At 52.1% G+C, this 23571-nt stretch overlaps 1 protein-coding gene across 7 annotated transcripts; it reads left to right on the forward strand.

The window, feature by feature from the left end:
- Positions 1-1005: 1005 nt before the first annotated feature.
- Positions 1006-22408, forward strand: CHST12 (carbohydrate sulfotransferase 12). Of its 7 annotated transcripts, XM_081819229.1 has the most exons (3): positions 13274-13792; positions 14029-19054; positions 20686-22408. In XM_081819229.1, the coding sequence occupies exon 3, from the start codon at positions 20770-20772 to the stop codon at positions 22027-22029; it is 1260 nt and encodes a 419-aa protein (XP_081675355.1). In that variant the 5' UTR covers positions 13274-13792; positions 14029-19054; positions 20686-20769; the 3' UTR covers positions 22030-22408. The 7 variants fall into 7 exon arrangements, with proteins under 7 accessions (XP_081675359.1, XP_081675361.1, XP_081675357.1 ...); XM_081819233.1 differs by lacking the exons at positions 13274-13792; positions 14029-19054 and adding an exon at positions 1006-1109 and having other exon boundaries at positions 20695-22408; XM_081819235.1 differs by lacking the exons at positions 13274-13792; positions 14029-19054 and adding an exon at positions 1023-1104 and having other exon boundaries at positions 20695-22408.
- Positions 22409-23571: the final 1163 nt, after the last annotated feature.

Consider the following 23571-nt stretch of genomic DNA (forward strand, 5'->3'; position numbering starts at 1 on the left):
CTGCCTGCCTGCTGGAGAGGACCTCTTCCCAGGGAGTGGAATGAAGGGGACTTAGGGAAACTGGAGGCTGTGGAGAGAGACCTGCTGCTTTGATGTGTTAGCTGAGGAGGTGATAGCTGGAGGGGCTAAAGGGTACTGTTTTTTTGTTTTTAAGCTGGGAGAGGCCTGACGGCGGTTAACACCAACACGACGATCCAATGGAAAGGAGCAGTTGGTGGACTTGTTAGCTCTCTCCCCCGCTAGAAGAGAGGCTCCGGGAGGGCAGGGCCTTGCTGTGTCTCAGGACCCAGCAGGTGGGGACTCCGTGCTGACTGGCCGCTGGGCAAGGAGTGAGGACGGAGCCTCCCCTCGGAAGGCAGTGCGCGGTCCCCTGCGAGGAACCGCAGGAACCCTCACGGGTTGGAAAAGTTCTGTGAGTGGCTGGCGGAGATGGATGGCTGCACAAATGTGAATGTGCATGAAACACGGTTATGTGGCGAATTTTGTCATATGCGTATTTTACTCCTATTGAAGAAAACCCAAGGGTCACCTCGCGGAGCGCTTCGCGACCTGCCTGCAAGGTGAAGGCACCACCCTCTGGACGGACCTGGGACAACCTCGGAGAGGTTTGGTCACCCGCCCCAGGCCCCGGCCGAGGAGCGTCGCGACCCTCTGCAAGCGGTCGGTGGGTCGCGAACGAGCGGGGCAAACAGCAGGCGCTCCGTAAGCGCAGGTTAGCGGGACCGCGCAGGGCTCCAAGCCGCGTCCCGCGCACGCCTCGCGGCGGAGCCGCTGGAGGCGGAGCCAACGCCGCGGCCCGCAGAACTGGATTGGCAGCTGGGGAAGGGGGCGGGCTGCCGGTGCCGGAGGGCGGGGCCGATCGCGGGTCGTAAATACGGCGCCACATGGCACTGGTTGGGGAGGGCGGGGTGCGGAGGGCGCAGGCGCGTTGAGGGCGGGCGCCCCTCGGCCTCCGTGGCCCCTCCGTGGGCCGCGATTTCTCGCGAGACGTGAAGCGGGAGGCGGGGCTCCGGGCTCCGGGGGCGGGGCCGGCGGAGGAGGGGCGGCCTCGGGGGGGTCGGCGGACGGCTTGGCTGCGGCGGCGGCGGCGGCGGCGGCGACGAGGTGAGGTGAGGTGAGCGGAGGCGCGCGAAGCGCGGGCCGCGAGGCGGCGTGCGGGACGGGGCGGCGGGCGGGGCTGGTTCCCGACCTCAGCCCGCCGGCAGGTCCGCGGCGGCCCCGGGCCGAGCCCCCGTGCCGGCCGCTGTGTGACCTTGGCCCGGCTCGCACCCTCTCTGAGCCCCCGGGCGCCCGGCGCTGGAGGGCGGTGGCGGCGGGTGGGCCGCCCCGCAGGCGCACTCCCGGTCCTCTTGTGGGGCGCCGCGGGAGCGTGAACGCCAGCTCGGCGGTGCTCGGAGCCGGGCCCCACGCCGCAGTGCTCCGAGGGCCCTGCGCTGGGACCCCGGGCCCGGCGGGCGCCCCCACCCCTCCACCCCACCGCCGCGCTCCTGCGGGGCTGCGGGCACCTCCCGCCGGCCTGCGCTGCGCGGCCCCGCCCCGGGGGACCCCAGGGCGGCCGCTGCGGGGCCGCGAGGCCTGGAGGGGTACCCCTCCAGGGACCCTCTGCTCAGAAAAGCAGGGGTGCTTCTCCCGCGCAAGGAAGCCCGTGCACTGGCCACTAACACGGGGACCTCCATCTCCCGCTCGGGCTCCCGGCCACCGGGCATCCTGGCGAGCCGTTGGCGCAAGCCAGGGTTCCGCTGGCGCGGAGCACAACAAGCCGCAGTGTGTCCGCGATTTATTAAATTATTTACTCTGTGCTTGCACTCGGACCGGCTCGGGAGGCCCGGGATGAACGGGGGCATGCAGACGCACCTCTAAGGGTGCTGCCCCCCAAAGTGTAGGTGCAGGCTGCGGGCGGCGGGGAACCTGCTCAGCGGGCCCTCGCCTGCGCCCGCGCAGGACACAGTGCAGCCCTTTCTCCGGGAGCACCTGGCGTGGGGCGTGTGAGTCGGGGCTGCGGTCTCGGGGGAGAAGGAGAGCACACAGGGATGTCAGGACATTGTTTTAAATGGAAGTAGAGTTGAAACACATTGTGTAGGATGAAGGTGTTACAAGGGCGGGTTTGGTACACTTGCATGTTGCAGTCTGCGCACCGCAGTAGCGTGAGCCCCCACCTAGCACATGGCTACGGGAAGGCAGCGCTCCTGTGCGTGCTGAACGCCTCTGCATGGAATTGCTCGGTGGTTCGTTTTCTTGCTCATTAGTTTATAGGACTTTGGGTTGGTATTTGCAGGCCTGCAGTACTGCTCGCTGTTAGCGCGTGCGGGCTTCCTCAGTTCAGCAAACACTGAGCCTCTTATTTGCAAGATGTCAAGTTGGGCTAGCTGCCGGTGATAAGGTTAGGCTGATTATAATACAGCATGACTGGTGCATCTAGGCAATTATTTACAAAGTGTGAAGAAAGGGGAAGAGTGAAGTTTATTTCCTGGTGTTGGAGTTTTCCATGGTGGAGACGTCGGATGAATTTGGGGGACTTGAAGGACGAGTGAAGGTTGGAGAGAACATTCCAGGTGGAGGCAGCAGGGCGTATGGAGACATGGAAGGGAATGGGGTGTTTGGGGGGGGCAGCAAGTCCCTGGATTCATTGCGAGAGGGGGTTTGGGAATTGGGGTGGAAGCTAAGGTTTCTTATCAAAGGGCGCTGAATGCTGTTACAGAGTTTGGGCTGCTATCCTGATCTTCAGTGAGGGGGTGGTCAAGGTTTTGGGTGGGATGTGATAGGTCCATGTTTAAGAAAAGTAGCACTAGGGACAACAGGGAAAGCGGGTTCAGGGTGTGGGGAGCTGGAGACTGAATTGGGTGCCATTGTAGGGGGAATGGCTTCAGGACGGAAGCCGAGAGAGTGGTGGGGGTCATCAGATTAGAGCAAGTAAGAGAACCCACAGCATGTGGCGCTCTGTGGGGTGTGGTGAAGGGGAAAGAAAAAAAACGCTAGAGTAACCAAGGTTTCGGACTCGGCTGCTTGAAGGACAAAGCTGGTGCCTGTGATGAAAAGTGCTAGAGTGGATGTGGGTTTTAGGCTTGCAGAATTCATGGTGTTTGTGGGCCATCCTGGATGAGACACCCTCTCATAGAGTGTCTGGGGCAGAAGCCTGGGGAATACTAGCCAGGAAGGGATAGGTGCTGGAAGAGAAGTGCGTCTGATGGCCAACACTGGGCCTGCAGTTTATGGCCATGACTGCGTATTAGCACAGCTGGGGGTGATTGTCTTCTAGAAAGGTCTCGAGGCTCAAGTGTGGCTGTGGAGGAGCGACCAGTTAATGATACTGCTGAAGCAGATGCAGCCAGTTTTTCATTTAAAAAAAACACAACTTACATCTTACTTTCGATTTTTCAATTGTCTCTTTCTCTTCAGAAGCTAGCCGTTGGTTTCACACCTACTTAGTGCGTGTATGGCTGCGGCCAGGGCTGCTGGTTCTTCAGCCACTTGCCAGTAGATGGGCCTCATGATAGCTGACACAGCAGCTCTGTCCTTCCTGCAGTTAATCAAGGTGGTGGTTTCTGTAACTGTTTAGAGGACTTGACAAATATTTCAGAGAGGAGCGGGAAATGCCAGGCATAGTTGGGTAGGGGGAGAGGGGCGACTGTCACGCCTAACACAGGGAGATGCAGTGAGTGGAGTCGGTGGCTCCCAGAACACCACCGGCCGGCACTTAGGCAGGGGAGTGGAAGAGTCTGGGGAGTGTGAGTAGCTCAAAAGAAAGGACCTAAAAATAGCGACACCAGGAGGTCCCCAGTAAGGAGGCTCAGGTGGATCCCTCACTAATAAAAGCTCATAATTCACAACCTCCCCCCACAGTTCAAAGCTTCCAAGTTCTTTTGGTGCCCTGCCTCTTAAATAGGAACAGATAACCAAGGACATGTGAAGACGTCTCTAATTCGGAAGGTAAAGACCCTAGCGCACACTTGTAGGCCGTGGAGGGTGTGCAGGAGGAGGACTGAACATGCCGACCGTTGCTGACATGCGCACTCAGAGAAGAGGAACCACTGCATGCGAGAGACAAGAGCGGGCTGCTCTATAAAAAAAAAAAAAAAGTGGGGGAATACTTGAAGAACCAAAAAGAGAACTCTTTGGATATAAAAAAACATAATGGCAGAAATAAAAAGCCCAGTTGGTGGGTGAAAGATACAGTTGAGGAGCTGGGGAAGATGAACCTAAAAGCAAAGATGGGAAGTGAGAGAAAAAAGAAAAGGGAAAGATCAGATCAGGAGGCTGACAGCTGAATATTCTGTTTCAGTAAGAAAGAAAATAGGACGAGGCCGTCCACAAAATAATGCAAGAGAATTTCCTAGAACCAAAACTTTGTGTGGAAGGGGCCTCCCAGGCGGCCAGCTCTGTGGGTGAGAAGGCAGGTGTTCTTTGCTCTCCCTGTCTGCTCAGCTCCCAGTGTGGGTCCTTGCAGTGTGGGGAGCAGGTGTGCACAATGAGGGATGCCGAGTAACGAGTGAGAGTTTGGGAAACAAGGGATTTATTTGGAAATGCCTGTGAGGCCATCGGTTTCAGAATTTGGGTAGTGAGAGTGCGGTTGGAGAGAGACGTGCACACCCACTCCAAGGCACATTGTTGTGAAATCTCAGAACTCTGGGACAAGGAAGATTACGCTAGCTTCTAGAAAAAGAATAAAAGCAGGACACCAGCAGGTCATCACAGAACAGAGCGGAACGCCTTGGGGACCTGTCCATAGCACCACTGGAAGGTGGAAAGCAAGAGAGCATGGCTTTCAGAATTCCGAAGGAAACTATCTTCCACCTCGAATTCTATACTCAGGCAAAGGAGGATAGAATAAAGATATTTTCAGACATGCTCCAAAAGTTCACATCCCATGTACTTTAAGGAAACGACTGACAGACATGCTCTACCGAAATGAGGTGGTGAGTTTGGAAGGACAGAGCCAGAGGAGATGGGGTTTTCCTGAGAGGAGGTAGGGAGGCCAGCGTGCTCACCTGTCTGGGGCAGATCCCCCTGGGGAGAGTTCTCGGGGAAGGTGAACTTGACAGGGCACCTGATGCGCTGGGACATCTGGAGAGGAGATGTAGACAGCTGGCCAGCCTGGGGCTGGATTAGTGATGAGTCCATGGAACACAAAGCAAATGAGAGTACAAGACTGTTATTAGTTCCAGGGAAAATAGGCCGTTGTGCAGGAAAAGAGAAATAATTACGGTGTACCGCAAGGCTCGGCTGTGAACAGCCTTTGCACGATGATGATAATTGATGTAAACATTGAATATTGCTCTAATTGAAACGATGCGCCTGTCGGGAGACGGTGTGGGGGTGAGCGGGGCATGGGTATGTGAGGGGCCGGGGGAGAGAGGAGACACTGTGCTTCCACCTGCCCCGAGGGGAGGCCCCTTCCTGAAGCCAATCCAGTGGTGGCTCAGGAGCCTGCTCCTCAGAGCTGGCGGGGAGCACCCAAGATTCGGCCAGCAGGGTGGAGGTGGGTAACGGGGAACGGACAGGAGCTGCTGTGGTTTGTGATAAACTCCCTAGCACGATTTCATCCTTTAACAGATACACGTGTGTGCCTAACGTTGGTAAAGATAAAGACAGTCACACTGCGCTTCCGGCTCTACTGGATGAGGAGGCCCGAATCTCGCCCATGTTGGGTGCTGGGCTTGCTCACTTCATGGGCCCTTTTCCTCATCCCAGAGAGTTGACTTGTTCTTCATTTCCTCTTCATTGTTGTCATTGTTCTCTGTATCCTGTCTCCTGGCTTTCTTGTGGGTGCTGCTTTCTTGAGCTATTTTATTTTTCTTTTAACTTATTATAAAGGGATTTTAAAGCATGTTGAAAAGTAGAAAGAGCACTATTGTGAACTCTTCATTCCCTGTCACCGCGTTTCAGAAATTATAAAATCAGAGTCAGTTGTGTTTAATCTGTTTTCTGTTAGCCTAACAGCTCTTTACTGAGAACCTTCTAAGCCTTGAGGCCACCTGCCTCCTCAAGTTTATATTTTAGTGCAGTGAGCAAGTAAGCCCAAGCACGTGCAATATTGGAGGTGATGACGCATGCCGCAGAGACACAGCAGGTCTGGATGATGGGGAGTGCAGGGTGGGGAGTGACCAGGGCCGGCCTCGCCGATGAGGTGAGCTCTGAGCGGAGATCAGAAGCAAGTGCAGGGTTGAGCCACCGGATTCCCCAGGTGTGCATGTCTAGGCAGAGGAGAGTGGATGTGGGCCAGGCAGTGGGAGTCGAGGAATAGCAAGGAGGCCACTGCAGCTGGAGTGGGGCCACTGAGGGGGCAGTGGAAGAGATGAGAGTGAGGGGTCCCATCAGGTAGGACTGTAAGGACTGGAAATGGGAAGCTGTCAGACTCGTGATTGGAGGGTTTTGAGCAGAGGAGTGGCATGGTCTGACTTGTCACGGAATAAGCACGGCTGCTGTGTTGAACGTGGGTTGTATGGGCTCGAGCACAGAGAACAGGTTGGAGACATCTGTAGTCATGCAGGTGAGAGCTGAGGCCAGCTGGACCAGGGTGCAGGGGCCAGGTGGGCACTAGAGGGACTGGAGGAGGCTAGAGTCTGGTTATATTTCGGAGGTAAAGTTCCAGGCAGGTTCTTAAACTAATTGTGGTGAAATTTATCATCATTTTTTCCCTTGAAATAATTTATTTGAATTATCTTAACTCTGAGAAATGAGTGCTCACTTGGACTCCAGAGTCAAATACCATGCAGGAAATACTTGAGTCTTGTGAGGAAGGTAGAAGGTGCAAGAGATACGATCCCTGTCTTCTAAGAACTTGAAGTTTGGGAATACGGGACTGGCATGCGCGCCCTAAGAGCCTGTCTACATGGAGATATCAGTGGGGCTTAGGGACCAGGGGCCAAGAGACCAGTGTGAGCAGATAGCCCTCCGTGCCCTGAGTCCAGCTCCGGGGGAAGTTACTTTACTTCAAAGGCCAACTTTGGGTTCAATTTTCATTCAGGTCTCCTGCCTTCTGCCTCCCTGAAACCTTCTGTTTCATCAATGTGACCATTTATTACTTCTTTTTATGTGGATACCCTGTCAGATGTAGTTCTCAGGGTTAATGGAATACAAATGAAGTAATTCTGTAAACAGATGAACCCCAGTGCTGGTGGTGTCAGGTGAAAATATGTTTTACCGTGGGGGTTTTAATCCAGCTCCAAAGAGCAGACACAGTGCAGAGAGTAAATGTTGAGACCACTCGCAAGACTTTCCAAATTTCTGTTGACTACAGTGATGGGAACTGCAGTGATTTCTTTGCTTTATATAGTGTGTTTGCAAAGCTGAAAAAGAAGTGGGTAGTTTCTGGTCTTTTTGCCTGTCTCATAAATAAATAAAACTGGAAACATTCTTGGACTTCTTCTTTTTTTTTTTTTTAAAGATTTTATTTATTTATTTATTTGAGAGAGAGAGAGAGAGAGAAACAGCATGAGAGGGGATAGGGTCAGAGGGAGAAGCAGGCTCCCCGCCGAGCTGGGAACCCGATGTGGGACTCGATCCCAGGACTCCGGGATCATGACCTGAGCCGAAGGCAGACGCTTAACCAACTGAGCCACCCAGGCGCCCAACATTCTTGGACTTCTTAATGAAGTCCGTCACTTAATGCTCAGAAGTTGGTTATTTGCACAAGAAGCAAATTCTCTCAGAAATAATAAAAATTTGAGTGTCTACCAAAATCCAACCAGTTGTGCATGGACTATCTATTGTGGAGGCTGCTGGGGGTAGTGGTTGGGAAGGTGGGGTCTTAAACCAGTTGCCTGGGCTCAAATGCCGGCTCTCAATAGGTGCTAGCTCTGTGGACTTGGGCAAGTTGCCTGAATGTTTTGCCCCAATTTTATCACAATTAGTATGAGGATTAAATAAATTAATATATGTAAGACCTCACGATATCACTTTTGAAAACATATTAGCCATTGTTGTAATTATGATAAAATCGGTCGAAAGAGTAGAGACTTCTTGGCTGATAATCGACTATTGGTAGAAACTATGAGTAATAAAAAAAATAACATTATATTAATAGAATACAAATATTTGAGGGCCCGATAAAGATGGGAAAATAAATAAGGCCAGTGGCCTAGTCCAAAGAGAGTGGCTTAATATTTTACAGAATAGTTCATATGTTATCGTGTTCATATTCTCAGTAGCTCTGGTTAGCAGAAGGACCTCGGTCGGTGTTTTGTGGGCAAGGAGCTGAGACTCAGACTTGAGGTGATGTCTCAGGCCACTCAGCAGAGACTGGACTGGGCCCCAGAACACCTTCCCTCTTCCTCCTGACCTGTAAATGTCTGTAGGACTTCCGGGGCTGGCGTTTTCATCCTGTATTGTGGAAACTGGTGAAGGCTAGTTCATGGTGTTCATGTTGGAAAGGTTTAGCTTCTGGAGATGGACTTAATAAGGCTGCTGACGTTTTTTTTTCTTGAAATAAAATATATTGAGGCATAATTTACACACAGTGAAATGCATACATTTTAAGTGTACAGTTTGACAAATGTGGACAAGTATGTCCACCTGTGTAACTACCACTGCTGTCAATGCAGAACATTTCCATTGCCCAGTTTCCTCCGTCCCTTGACACGCTATGATTTTCGTCCCTGTTTTTGCCTTTTGAAAACTTCCTGTAAGTGGAATCACGTGGAATGTACTCTCCTGTGTCTGGGTTCTTTTGTTCAGCGTAATATCCGAGAGATTCATCTGTGTTGTTGGATGTACTGTTTCATGAATCAGTGGCTCATTCTCCTTTATTTCTGGGTAGTTTTCCACTGAACGAGTCCACCACACTTTGTGTATTCATTCACTTGTTGAAGGACCTCTGGGCTGTTTTCAGTTTGTAGCTGTTTTGGATAAAGCTGCAATGAGCATTCTTGTACACATCTTCGTGCGGACATTTACTGCATTCTAGGATCAGGTCTGTGGTGCATTTTATCTAAAGGCAGCACCACACCCAAGGTCATCTAGGTTCTCTCCTATGATCTTCTAGGAGTTTTATAGTTTTGCAGTGTACATTTAGGTCCGTGCTCCACTTGGAGTTAATTTTTGTGAAGGCAGTAAGGTCTGTATCAGAAATCTTTTACGTGTTTATTTATCTTTGCATGTGGATGTCCAGTTGTCCAGCACTCATAATTGAGGCAGGCTGTCTTTGCTCCATTGGGTTGCTTTTGCTACAGATCAGCTGACTCTATTTATGGAGGTCTATTTCTGGGCTCTCTGTTCTTTTCCATTGATCTTTTTCTCTGTTCTCTTGCCAATACCACATACTCTTGATTACTGTGGCTTTATGATAAGTCTTGAGGTCGGGTAGTCAGTCCTCCAACTTTGTTGTTCTTTAGTACTGCGTTGTCTATTCTGGGTCTTTTCCCTCACATATAAACTTTAGAAACTGTTGATAATAACAAAATAACTTCCTGGGATTTTGATTGGGATTGCATTGAATCTATAGATTAAGTTGGGAAGAACTGATACCTTGGCAAACGTTGAGTCTTTCTGTTCACACACACGGAATATCTCTCCATACATATTATATGTATTTTGTCAGATTTATACCTAAATATTTTATTTTGGGGAGTTCTAATATAAATGGAATTGTGTATTTAATTTCCAGTTCCACCTGTTCATTGCTGATATATAGGAAACTAGTTGACTTTTGTATATTTGTATTCTGCAAACCTGCTATATCGCTTGAGCCCTTAAGATTTTGTAAGTGAAAAATCATCAGTAACCTAAGATTTGTATATCATATTTTGATGATCAGTTTGATTGGTCTTTAAATAGAGTCCCTAAGCATTATTGTAGTGTATCTACTTTTATGATTCTTGTAGAACCTTCTAGGAACTGAAAAATCTGCCTGATGTTTTTTAATACTAACTTTTCTGACTTTTATTTATTTATTTATTTATTTATTTATTTTTAAAGATTTTATTTATTTATTTGACAGAGAGAGAGAGCACAAGCAGGCAGAGTGACAGGTGGATGGAGAGGGAGAAACAGGCTCTCCGCTGAGCAGGGAGCCGGATGTGGGGCTCGATCCCAAGACCCCAGGATCATGACCTGAGCCAAAAGCAGCCGCTTAACGGACTGAGCCACCCAGGCGTCCCAAACTTTTCTGACTTTTAAATTTTTTTTTTTTTTTTAAGATTTTATTTATTTGCGAGAGAGAGAATGAGAGACATAGAGCATGAGAGGGAGGAGGGTCAGAGGGAGAAGCAGACTCCCTGCTGAGCAGGGAGCCTGATGTGGGACTCGATCCCGGGACTCCAGGATCATGACCTGAGCCGAAGGCAGTCGCTTAACCAACTGAGCCACCCAGGTGCCCCTTTTCTGACTTTTAAAAAGTCTTAGCATAAAAAAAGAATCTGGTCTGTATGCCAAAAGAGTTGATACCAGTTTTATTCATAGTGGTCAAAAAGGGAACTAGCCCCAAAGTCCATCAGTTGGTAAATGGATAAACAGTGGTATATCCATATAATGGAATACTACTTGGCCATAAAAAAAGGAACTTCCGACGAACATGTGCAACAACCCGGACAGATCTAAGAAGCATCTTGCAAAGTGAAGAGCCTGCATCCTACATGGTTTCATGTAGGTACATTGTAAGAAAGGCAGAACCAAGCAGAGAAAACAGATTAGTAGTTGCCTGGAGCTAGGCGCTGGGGAAGGAGGAGGGAACTTTTGAGAGTGAGGGAAATGTTCTGGATCTTAATTGTAGTGTATCTTAATAGTGTACATTTGCCAACTTCTCAGACTCTACAGTTAAAAAGACTGAGTTTTACTGTATGTAAATTAGACTTCAATAAACCTGATTAAAAAAGAAAAGGAGAAGCAGAGGTGCCAACATGATTTAATCAGGAAAGAAGGGTCTTTTAAACACATGGTGCTGGAACAGCTGGGTATCTATATGGGGAAAAAATTAATCTCAACCCCTCCCTCTGGAATACTCATATTGGATAGTGACTGAAATTCTCTGCATTTGACATTCCTTTTCACCGTGGCAAATAACTTTATATCCATTTAACACTTTTTTTTAAAGATTTATTGATTGATTTTTAGAGAGAGAGTACACACGAGTTGGGGGAGGGGCAGAGGGAGAGAGAGAGAATCTCTAGCAGACTCCATGCTGAGCACGGAGCCTGACTGGGGCTCAATCACACGACCCTGAGATCATGACCTGAGCCGAAACCAAGAGTCGGATGCTGAACCGACTGAGCCACCTAGGTGCCCTCTGTTTCTCAACACTTTGTTTAGTTCTCACTGGTTTGACCACTTCTGTCTGTAACGTGTAGTAAACACACATTACCCACCCCCCCAGTACAAGTGACAAAGCAAATATATGTATTAGGGTTCTCCAGAGAACAGAATCCATAGGGTGTGTGTAAAGAGATTTATTTTAAGGAATTGGCTCATGTGATTATGGAGGCCGAGAAGTTCAGACCCCGGGGGGCAGATGGTATGTTCCAGTCCAAGTCCAAGCCTGAGACTTCTGTCCTAGCTCAAAGACAGGCAGAGAGGAAATTCTCTCTTCAACTTATTGTTCTGTTCAGGCCTTCAGTAGATTGAGCGAGGCCCACCCACGATGGGGAGTGCCGTCTGCCTGACTCAGTCTGTGGAATCAAATGTCAGTCTCATCCAGAAACACCCTCACAGACACACCCCGAATACTGCGCGACCAGTGAAGGGGACGCAGGATCAACCGGCATGTACCTCCTGACCTTTTTGTCCTGTGGTCGTCAATTCTGCTACGGAAATGTGGAAAGTGCCCTGACGCAGGTCCTCCCGTGGGTCTGGCCATGTGGCCTGCTCTTCCCAATAAGGATGACACACTCCAGAAGGTGAGGGAGCTCAGCCCCCCGCGGTCTGCCGCAGACCACCCTATCGTCCCCCTGATTTTTGCCCACTGCGGGTGTGAAGGCCCCTTCAGACCAGCAGCCTCCCGTGGGCAGCCGGTGTGGGGCTCCTGCCACCATGTAGGTGTGACGAGGAATGTTTAGCAACCCCACCCCGAGCTAAGAAACAACTCTTTCTGCACAGCCACCTTGTTTTGGGGTTAAACCTAACCTGAAGCCTGATTGTTCACAAGGGCATTGACGGAGCCCTTGCAGAAAACCAGCCCCCAAGGGCGAAGCTTTTGGATGAGACTTTGCTGTCCATCCTCTTGCTGGCGGCAGAAGCCTGAGATTGACTCGCAGCAAGCCCGCTGTGGATCATTTCCTCAGCGGAGCCTTTTCGTGCCCTGCTGCTTCAGAAGCTGGAAGGCTTCTTGTTGACCGCTTTTTGAAGTTGTGGGAGATTCATGTTTGAAAATAATGCCCTTATTTTTTGAATGACTACTACTTTGGGGTCAGTGTTGTTCCCTGACTTGCTTCTGCGTCCGAAGGGCTCTCCACACTGCCGCCGCTGTCCCCAGAAGGCAGCCGGGTGTTCCCCCAGAGCCCTCCCTGGCTCCCGCTGCCTCCGCGCTTGGGCCAGAAATGCGCAGGTCCCACTCCATTTTAAAAAGTGAAGCTTGGTGGTGGTACTGTGTGGTGGTCTTTTTGTCTCTGCTCTCTCTCTTTGCAACCCTGAGGAGCTGTGGAGCCTGCTTGAAGCAGCACGGTCCCTTCCTTTCTCGGCACTGCTCACACAGGCCCTCTAACACACTCACCCTGCCTTGTCTCCACAATTGCTATTGGTGTGGCTTGTTTGAGGTTAGAGAGGGCAGCACCTGGGACTGCCCTAGTTCCCGGATGTTAAACACGACCCGTGCCCTCAGCCTCATCGGCAAGCGCTGCCTCAGCTTGGTGTTGGGGTGCTCAGCGCCTCGGTTTGGAAAGGCCTAGAAGGGCTTGCCCCCGAAGCCAGTCTGGTTCTGGGGCAGGACTCCAGGGCGAGACAAGGCTCTCAGGACCGGTCTCACCGGTGAAGAGCCAGACACGTGGGGTTTGGGGTGTCCCAAAGGGAAGCCTTGTCTTGTTTACCTGCACCCATCCCCCTGCACGATTCTAAAACTTGAACATTTGTGTTAAATTGCAGATAAAGCCAGCCCATTGAGCTTTTGTGCAGGGTGGGAGGTTAAGCTGTGGCTCTAGGCTTACAGCCTTTGTTACTTATGGCTCTGTCCCCCCACTAAAGGAACCCTTGTCTTTGTACATTTTATTTACTTTTATTCATGTGTTTATTTTTTACACACTGTCCTGCATTTTGCTTTATTTATTCAACGATACCTCTAGTCAGTTCCTCCAAGTCCACTGTTGTAGCTCTAATGCATTCTTTTCCAATTTTTCTGTTGTGGTAAAATACACGTAACATAAATTTTATCATCGTAACCATTTTTAAGCGGATAGTTCACGTAGCATGGAGCATGTTCACATGGGCAACCATCACCACCCTCCGTCTCTAGAATTCATCTCATCTTTCCAAATGGATCCTCTGTCCCCATTGAACACTGACCCCCCCCATCCCCTCCCAGGCCCTGGTAACCTCCAGCCTGTCTCTGGGAATGTGACTCCTCTAGGGACCTCGTATGAGCAGAATCATACGGCATCTGTCCTTTGTGACTCAGCAGCAGGTCCTTTAGGTTCATCCACGTCGTCGCAGCTGCCAGAATTTCCTTCCTTTTGGAGGCTGTGCGATATTCCGTTGTATGCGTGTGCGCGCCACACTTTGTTACCCATTCATCCTTCCGTGCACACTGGGGTGCACACGGGGGCGCTTCCACCTGTTGCCTGGTGCGAATCCTTCTGCCGTGAACATGGCTGTACAAATACCGCTTTGAGACCCTGCTTTCGGTTCTTTTGGATATAGGCCCAGAAGTAGAATTGTTGGATCGTATGGTCATTTTATTTATTTATTTATTTATTTATTTATTTATTTTTAAAGATTTTATTTATTTATTTGCGAGAGAGAGAATGAGAGACAGAGAGCACGAGAGGGAGGAGGGTCAGAGGGAGAAGCAGACTCCCCGCCGAGCAGGGAGCCCGATGCGGGGCTCGATCCCGGGACTCCAGGATCGTGACCTGAGCCGAAGGCAGTTGCTTAACCGACTGAGCCACCCAGGCGCCCTCGTATGGTCATTTTATATGGTAATTCGATTTTTAATATTTTGAGGAGCCTCCGTACTGTTTTCCGCAGTGGCTGCACCAGTTTGCATTCCTGTTAATAGGGCCAGAGGGTTCCAGTTTCTCCACATCCTGGCCAATGCTTATGTTCTGGTTTGGTTTTTGTTTTGTTGAAGATTTTATTTATTTTTTAAGTAAGCTCTACACCCAGTGTGGGGCTCGAACTCATAGCCCCGAGATCAGGAGTTGCACACTCCACTGACTGAGACAGCCAGGCGCCCTGTATTGTTTTGTTTTGTTTTTGATTGGAGCCATCCGAATGGGTGTGAGGTGGTATTTCACCGTGATCTTGATTTGTGTTTCCCTGATGATGAGTGATGTGGAACATCTTTTCACGCGCTCATGGGCCATTTGCATGTCTTCAGGGAAATGTCTCTTCAAGTTGTTTGCCTTTTCTTGAATTGGGTTGTTTGATGTTCTTTTCTTTTGAGTATCATGAGTTCTCCATTTATTCTGGATATTAAGCCCTCATTAGATACATGATTTGCAAACATTTTCTCCCTTTCTGTGGGACTCTTCCCTGTGGATAGTGCCCTTTGATGCACAAGTTTCTAATTTGCATGAAGTCCGATTGGTTGATTTTTTTTCTTTCATTGTTAATGCCTTAATTTTTTATTGCTGTGTGTCTTTTGTAAAAGGAAAAATGTTTTTTTCTCATAGTAAAAACCAATCAGTGCTCAGTGTAAACAAAAACAAATGTAAGTACAGAAAGCCAGGAAGCAGTAAGTCAGAATCACCCAGACGGCTGCTGCTCAGGGATGTTTGCTGACGCTGTCTTGGGGCTGGGTGGTGGTGGGAGGGCCCATATGCTTACCTGATGGCCAGCCCCTAAGCCGGAACTCTCCCTGCAATGAGCCACAGGCCCACTGAGTGGTCTAGTCTGCATGATGCAAGTTATGAGTCTCCTTATAAATAAGTTAGTTGACTCGCTGTTTACAACATAAGCCATAGATTCACTGTGAGGATGAGAAGAGTCCCCTGGGGGGCCACCCGCATGACCTGCTGCTGGCCCAGGGCCAGCCGGTGAGAAATTCAGGACCTGAACGGGGCTCCTCACTCCTCACTTCACCGTGCCCAGTCATACTCAAGTAGGTATTTATGGACTAAGAACAAAACTTTAGGCATTGAGTGTATTAAAGACTAAAAGATGATAGCGTTTGGTGCTAATATGCCAAATAAGGAAAAAATTAGAGCAACTTCAAACGTCTTCTGGTTAAGAGAAGACGGGCTTTCTTTGAACTTAGAGAACCACGTTCGGGACAGGTAATGAAGAAACGTCAGATGCGTCTGCTTCACCTCTGCTGGGTTACAGACTCACCCGATGGGAGCGTCGAGGACTAGTTGTAGGCTGACTGCGGCTCGCTCAGCTGTGACCTCTGCCCCCAGGACCAGTGTCTCCGCATCTGTTGGGTCAGAGAGGCCAGGAAGCGCGTCCGTGTGGGACAGAGACGCACCTGTCGGCACCTGAACTTATAAGGAAGCACGATCCTTCTCAGCCCCTTCTGTTCACCAGATTGAACTTAGACCAAGAAGAAACTTGCACGTGTGACTTCAGTCCCCGGGGGGAGATGGGAAACTGGTGGGGGGATGTGTGTGTGCTGTGTCTTACCGGGGCTGCCGTATATAAACGCTTCCTACAGCGGAGTACCATCCAGATCCAGAAAAGAAGGAGCTGTTGATCTATGTGACCAGTGGACGAGTCTCAAAGCTCACCCGGTGTGACTCCATTTATAGAACACTCTAGAAAATGCCAACTAACTTATAGGGACAGAAAACAGATGAGTGGCTGGAGGGGAGGGATGAGCTCTGGGGGTCGATGGAGGTGTCACTCTCTGACCGTGGTGATGGGGTCGCAGGTGCACACACGCAGCCAAACGCGTCAGACTGTACCCATGAAGCATGTAGTCGGGGCAGTCGCTCATGGGCCAGCCTCACCCAGCGGTTCAGAGGAACGAGGACGTCCAACGGCAGAGCCGCGGGAGCGTGAGCTGGGCTGGACTTTGGGAGTGAGGCTTGAATCCAGATGTTGACGTGATACCTCTGGGCCTCGGGTTCCTCAGCTGTAAGGGGGTCGTGCTGCCCGCCCTGAGGCCGTGTGCAGAGAGCCTGAGGGAGCGCCAGTGGGTGGCGTGCTCCTCCAAGCGCCTCGCACTCGGTGGTAAGAGCCCTTTCAGGGCAGCTCCTATTAAAAAGATATCATATGTACATATCATATGATCCATGTCTTTTCCTTGCAATTAAACTGAAGTCATGTGAAACCATTAGTAAAGAGAGTCCGTTTTCACAAACTGCTGTAGACCTGGCATTTGTCAGGTGCATGTACTACTACTTGGCTCAAAAATAAGCAGAGGTATTTGTATATCATGTGTTGTATTTTTGGATTATTCATTATAACCAGGTATGTCCCTTACCCTGTTCTTGGCATTCTCAATACACAAATGACGGCGCATCCTTGATGCGTGGTCCCTATGCCTGCGGACGGGACTCGGGGACTCTGCCCCACCTCCACAGCGCTTGTGAGTCTTGCTCTTAAAACTGGAAGCCGAGCTCTCAGTCACGTGACATCTTCAGTCACCTTTTCCCTTTGCTGCTTTCTCAGCCTTCAGCAAAACTTTTTTTTTTTTTTTTTTGATACGGTTTCGTCTTCTCTAGAAACTGTGCAGCCTTTTACATCCTCCAGAGGGGATGGTCTCGAAAACGTCAGTGGCCTGCCCTCAAAGGGAGCTCGCTGACCTCTGGCAGCAGCTGTGTGAGAGACGAGCGCCCCTAATTCTGATGGTTCTCACAGCGCGGCGACTGCCTCCCTCCCGTGTGATACGTACGTGAGGCTGTGTGCTGTCCTGGGCCGCGGCAGCGTGGGGTCGGCCAGGTTTCTCCGTGCCCAGACTGGGCTGCCTTTTCTGTGGGGATGCACTGAGAGCGCTGGGGGCTCAGGAAGGACTGATGAAGGTGGCAGTGACCAGAATGTCCTTTTTTCTCTGTCACTTGCCTGTTTCAGCACCTTTCACATAAAACCCACACCGCCCTTTGCGTGCCGACCTTTGTACCATGAACATGTGTTACCTTCTCCATTAAAAAAACAAAATGAACTGAGGATAAACAAAAGCCACATGGGTGGAGATTGCTTCCATATTTCAGCCTCATGAAGTTTTAGGTTCATGGAGTGAAAATGCATCAGGTCCCAGGTATATAGTCCAACACATACAAGGAATACAGACTTGGAGAGGTTCGGACAGGGAGAAGTCAGAGAGCATGTGCAATGGGGGGCTGTCTCTGGAGCACCCCTAAGACGCGCTCTGTCTATGTCTGCTCAGATGTCCTCTGATACTGACAGAGCTCCCAGTATGTCTTAAAAATGGACATTCTGGGTTTTGGGCCACTTTATGGTAGTGCATCCATTCTCTCAGATCTGTGTCTGAGTTTTGTCTTCTGAAGCCACACAGGATAAGCCTGCTCCCCTCCCACGGGACAACCCTCCAGCTAGTGGAGGCCCTGTTGCAAATCTCTCCGACAGAGCGGCCCCCATTCCTGCACCTGCTCCCCTTCCGCAGGTGCTGTGGGGGAAGAGAACCTGAGAGCCGTCAGAAGCCGGAGGAGAGGCAAGGACCCCACTTACTCTTAACAGGTGGATTAAGACACATGCCCATTGAACGCTTCTACCGAGAGGAGGTGAAGGCCAGAATAGAGGGGTACAGATCTTGAACTTTTCAGAAACCTCAAACTGTAAGGTCACACTCACTGAACACGGGTATGATAATTTGTCTTTTACCCTCCACCCTCTGAAAGGGGCTGTAAGACGGTCCAGGTGTAAAACATAGACCTCAGAACAGAGAGGTGAAGGTGAATGATCTCACTGGAAGGGACTAGCATCTTCCGAGACCCGTGAGCATGGCCAGCGTTATTCCTTAGAGCTGCTGTCCCAAGACCGCGCTGGGCTCGGGGGCCAGGTGTGGTGGGTCTGTACCTGCAGGCGTGTGTGTTCATGCAAATTAGTGCCACGTTTACTTTTCTGTCCGCCTCATCTTTTTTGCCTTGTGTCCAGCTCCAGGGTCTCTGTCCTGTATCGCTGATTCTTTTCTACCTGGAAGGACAGCTTGACGTTCATCCCAGTCTCAGTGTCTGATTTTCAACCCATCTTTCCAGCTTATTTGTTCATGTTTCTGAATCTAGTTTCTACTCTCAGTTGCTGGCAGGGTGGGCCAGCTCTGCTGGTGGCTTGGGGGACTGCCCTCTGGGGGAGAGGTAAGCAGAGTCACACACTGGGGGATCTGGCAAGGGACCAGGGGGTACGCTGACCCTAGCAGGTGGCCCTCAGTGGCTAACCTATGTTGATTAATATTGACAAATGTTTTCCATCCTGGAAATGTTCCATCCCAGTGATGATGGCCCGGTGCGGAGGGGCAGACTCAGCTCCCCTCACCCCCGGGATCTCCTGTTGTAAGGGGAGGGGAGTCCAAGTGTGACTACCCTGCTTTGCACCATCTTCTTCTGCCTGTTGGTGCCCGGTAGGGGAGGCCGACTCACTGCCCGGCCCTGCTGAACTGCGAGGGTGGGGGTGGTTTTTCCACTGATGTCTGGCCTAAGTAGAGCAGGTGTTTCCAAAAAGATGTTTCTGTTGTTAGGTTACTGTAAGGTTAGGAACAGTTCTCAAGACCCTTCTCAGTCCTCATACCAATAGTAAATGGGGAGTGGGGTCCCAAGACCACCCTCAGGTTGGATAATTCAATGGAAGGACCCGAGGAGCTCACGGAAAGGTGTTGTACTCTCCGTTACTAAAGGTTCATCGCAGCAAAGGATTCAGATCACAAGCCAAGGGAAGAGGCGCGGGGGGAGGAGTTGTCCCCTCTCAGCGGAGGTCTGGACAGGGCCGATGCCAGCTGCCATTGGTGTGTGACGGTGTGCGTGGAGTACTCCCCGCAAGCCTTCATGTCCACAGTCTCTCCTGGGCCTTTGTCATCGAACAGGTAGACCCCCCACATGGCTGACCTCAGCCTCCAGCCCCTCTGGAGGTCGGGCTGACACTCGGACCCAAAGCCCCTCGAGCCCCCAATCACACTGTTAGCCTCAGGCCCCCAGGAAACAAAGACACTCCTGTCAGGCAGAGTCACCCCCCCGCAGGAGCTGCGGGCAGGAGGGGCCTCTCTGGGCAAAGTTCAGTCCTTTACTGCACCACTCTTGCCCGTCCTTTGCCTGGGCTCCAGAGGCTGTTCTTGGAGCTTTTTTCCTGTGCCTGATGGCTCTTCAGGGTTGGAGGCAGTGCTCTCTGGGAGGTGGGACAGGCTTGTCCCCTGTTGTTCCTCGAGTAGCCAGGTCCCTGGACTGTCCTTTCTGAGCCTTCCTGGGCCTGTTGGTTGTGTCACATTTCTAGTTGTTGGCGTTGTGAGTGGGCAGATCTGTAATGGAGCGGAACCGCGGGAGGCCCTGGGTGTGACTACATGTCCTCTCATCCCCGGGCTAGCGTCCTCCCCGGGGTTATCTGCCACCTCACCAGCGTTCTCTGTCCCAGCACTCGATCGGACACATCTTCCCTGTGGTGTCCCTAGCATTTCGCCAAGTACCTGGGACAGAGTTGGTGCTCAGCATATCTGTCAAACAGGATGGGCTCCTCTGGCATTTCTGGTATTGACCTTGACTGTGGTCAAGGACAGCCTTCAGTGGAAGTTGTAAGGGAGCCACAAATCCGTTGTCCGGCCTACATCTCCCCGTGCACGAGGGTGGCCGCCTGCCCCTGAGCCGGTGGGCCTGCCGGAGGGCCTGCTGGTCGACCTCGCCAGGGTGCAGTCCCAGCACCTGCTGACAATTCACAGCTGCCAGTCTGCACCTGCCTCCCCTTCGCCCTCCCACCACCCTTTTGTTTTTTGAAGATCAGGCAGCCTTTCCCCATCTCAGCCGTGGCTCTGCCACTGTCTGGCTCCTCTGTGGGGACCAACAGTGCTCTTAGAGCCTGGAAAGCTCTCGCATGGGCCCCCTTTCAGCTGCCCGGTGGACCCTCACTGTCCCCCCTCTGACCTCGGGTGCGCGCCACCCTTTCCACGTAGAGGGGGGCAGAGACGGTGCACAGGGCCCAGCACACGTCAGCCGCACACAGTGGCCTGTCTCTGATGTGGTTATTTGCATTAAATGTGCACAGCAAAAGGTTTATCTCAGGGGCTGGGACGTCTTTAGCATTTTTATAAGTTGTAGCATGCATTCAACTTTAGGCTCGTGTTTTGGTTTTGCTGACCACCTCGCCTTCCTCCTCGGCATTTCCTACCCATGAGGCTCTGAGTCCCTGCCCGAGCCTGGTCTGTCAGCGCCCCCTTCTCAGTTCAGTGATAAAGGATCTCCAGCGACCTCGCCAGCCACACCCGTCCTTCTGGGCCCCTCGAAGCAGCGTTAGAAGCAGCATTAGTCCTATCACACGGAGGGGCTGAAGCTCAGCAGGCAGCCTCACAAAGCCTAAGTCGTGGAGGATGGAGGTGTGAGGGGCGGGCAGGGACACGGACCACGATGGGAGGTCTGAGATATCAGCAAGCGCCGTCCGTCGGAGTCAGACTGCAAGAGGACCCCCTAGCTGGACTGTAGTCTTTAACGTAGCTCTGTGTTACCTTTCCAGGGTCCTGAGAGCAGTGTCCCGTCTCCATGAAGCTGACGTGACCGCATCCAGGTGAAAGGGCCCCCCGCCCCGTCCGCGGACAGAATGACCAAAACCCGGCTCTTCCGCCTGTGGCTGGTCTTGGGGTCCGTCTTCATGGTCCTCCTGATCATCGTGTACTGGGACAACGTGGGCACCGCCCACTTCTACCTGCACACTTCCTTCCCCAGGCCACACCCCTTGGAGCCGCTGCCCACCCCCACACACGGGGCAGAGAAGGGGTTCCCGTCAGACGTGGACGCGTTTTTGCAGAAGCTGCTCAGTGGCGGCCTGAAGCAGAACGCCCTTTCTGGTAAAAGGACGGAGCAGCCCTCTGTGCCGGCCTCCAGCAGGCCCGTGCTGAGCAACGCGGAGGAGAGCGTGAGGGGCTATGACTGGTCCACCCGCGACGCCCAGCAGGGCCCGGACCCGGGTGGGCGGCAGGCCGAGAGGAGGAGCGTGCTCAGGGGGCTGTGTGCCAACGCCAGCTTCGTGTTCCCCGCCAAGGAGCGCTCCTTCGACGACATTCCTAATTACGAGCTCAACCACCTCATCGTGGACGACCGCCACGGGGTCATCTACTGCTACGTGCCCAAGGTGGCCTGCACCAACTGGAAGCGCGTGATGATCGTGCTGAGCGAGAGCCTCCTGGACCGCGGCGCCCCCTACCGCGACCCCCTGGACATCCCCCGGGAGTATGTCCACAACTCCAGCACCCACCTGACTTTCAACAAATTTTGGCGTCGCTACGGCAAGTTCTCCCGCCACCTGATGAAGATCAAGCTGAAGAAGTACACCAAGTTCCTGTTTGTGCGGGACCCCTTCGTGCGCCTCATCTCGGCCTTCCGCAGCAAGTTCCAGCTGGAGAACGAGGAGTTCTACCGCAAGTTCGCCGTGCCCATGCTCAAGATGTACGCCAACCACACCGGCCTGCCCGCGTCCGTCAGCGAGGCCTTCAGCGCGGGCCTCAAGGTGTCCTTTGCCAACTTCATCCAGTACCTGCTGGACCCGCGCACCGAGAAGCTGACGCCCTTCAACGAGCACTGGAGGCAGGTGCACCGTCTCTGCCACCCCTGCCAGATCGACTACGACTTCGTGGGGAAGCTGGAGACCCTGGACCAGGACGCCGCCCAGCTCCTGCGGCTCCTCAAGGTGGACAAGCTCCTTCACTTCCCCCCGAGTTACCGGAACAGAACTGCCAGTAGCTGGGAGGAGGACTGGTTTGCCACGATCCCCCTGGCCTGGAGGCAGCAGCTTTACAAACTCTACGAGGCCGACTTTGTCCTCTTTGGCTACCCCAAGCCCGAGAACCTTCTTAGAGACTGACGGCGTCGGGGGGCAGTCCCGGTCTCCAGAACAAGGGGGGCTGGACGAAGGGTCTGCCGTAGCACGACCTTCCTCCCAGGGATGGGGCGATGGGTTGACGCGTATATTTTTTTATGGCTTTGTGTCCCTCCCGGTCTGACCCATGGCACAGTTCCACAACGCTCCCATTGACGAGGCAGCTGGAAACACCCGGAATCGACCGTACCCACACTCCGGTTTTTAAAATCACCTTCGATTTTGCAGTCTGGACTTACTGTTGATTCCACTGCCTATATTCCTTGAGTACTGTGTTAATATTGTTTTTTAAGATTAATATATTTCAGATATTTAATATGAAAAGTGGAGGAGAGGATGGAGTAAATGTTGCGTCTGCTTCTGCCGCCTGCTTCCGTGGTTATTCTGGTACAGCGACAGGGGCTCGGTCAGGGGCTCTGAGGGACCTGACCTCAGAAACTCGGGTGAAGGCAGGGAATTTTCATGCTCGTCTTCAGCAAAAAGGAGGAACCTACGCTTGAAATCAGGCCTCACCTGTATTTTTAAAAGGGTAGCAGATCCTTTGCAAGTGAAAACTCTCTGACCGTGTGATATTTCTGAGAAGGGAAATCGGTTAGAGAGGGTCTTCTACTTGAGACCCTACCTCAGGGCACAGTCACAGAAGCAGGACATTAGCCGCAGCTGTTCCCACAAGGTTATCAGTCATGGACATAAGGATGCGCTGTCACAGGGATGGTGTGAGCACGAGTCTGTCCCGAGAATCTGTTCCCTGCCATCAGCAAGGTGAGGCTTGGGTGGGATTGTCATAGGCTTGGCTGGTCAGCTTCAGCTCCTATGACCGTCCCCCTTGAGGCTGTGACTGACCCTGGGACCCTCACGTTTGGTGGTCCCGACTCCGTAGCGGTGTCCGTCTGGGCTAGTCCAGGAAGGCTCTTTCTAAACATCTGGTTCAGACTGATGTGCAGTTTTGGCTGTGACCCTGTAGTTGGTGGGAAGCGTGCAGTCATTCTGCGGTGTGTGGGCCTCAGGTGTGACCTTGTCTCCTTAATCTGTAGCATTTGGTCCTCGAAGCCCTGTTCCCGAGCAGCTAGCCGCACACCGAAAAGTCCTCCCGCCAGCTTTCCTTTGAGTGTGGTGTCCTTGCTCTTCTGGCTTCCAGATGGCATGGAGGTTTGAGCCCGGGGCCTCTGCGTGCCCGCCTCACAGACTCGGGCTCCACGGGGCCAGAAACCACCCGCTTTCCCTTCTGTAAGTTCCCCTTTCTATAAAACAGTTGGCAGCAAAGATGTTCCAACTCAAGGAGTCCGGTTTTAGAGTCACTGAAGCACCATCACCGTGTTGGGGACGCCTGGGACACCTGCCCACCCCGTAGTTGGCCATGGCACCGCGAGCACGGGGCTTCAGGTCACCAGGCAGATGGGGTGGCTCTGCCTTTGGGGCACCTTGTGACCCTACGGTGTGCGACGAGAGCAGGGACCCCCGGCCCAAAGGCCTTCAAGGACAAGGCAGCAGGAGGTGAGGTGAGGTGAAGGCGGGCGTCCCGAGGAA

The sequence above is a fragment of the Leptonychotes weddellii genome, chromosome 5 (assembly GCF_054177405.1).
Source record: "Leptonychotes weddellii isolate Sample4059 chromosome 5, ASM5417740v2, whole genome shotgun sequence".
In the NCBI taxonomy this organism is placed as follows: domain Eukaryota; kingdom Metazoa; phylum Chordata; class Mammalia; order Carnivora; family Phocidae; genus Leptonychotes; species Leptonychotes weddellii.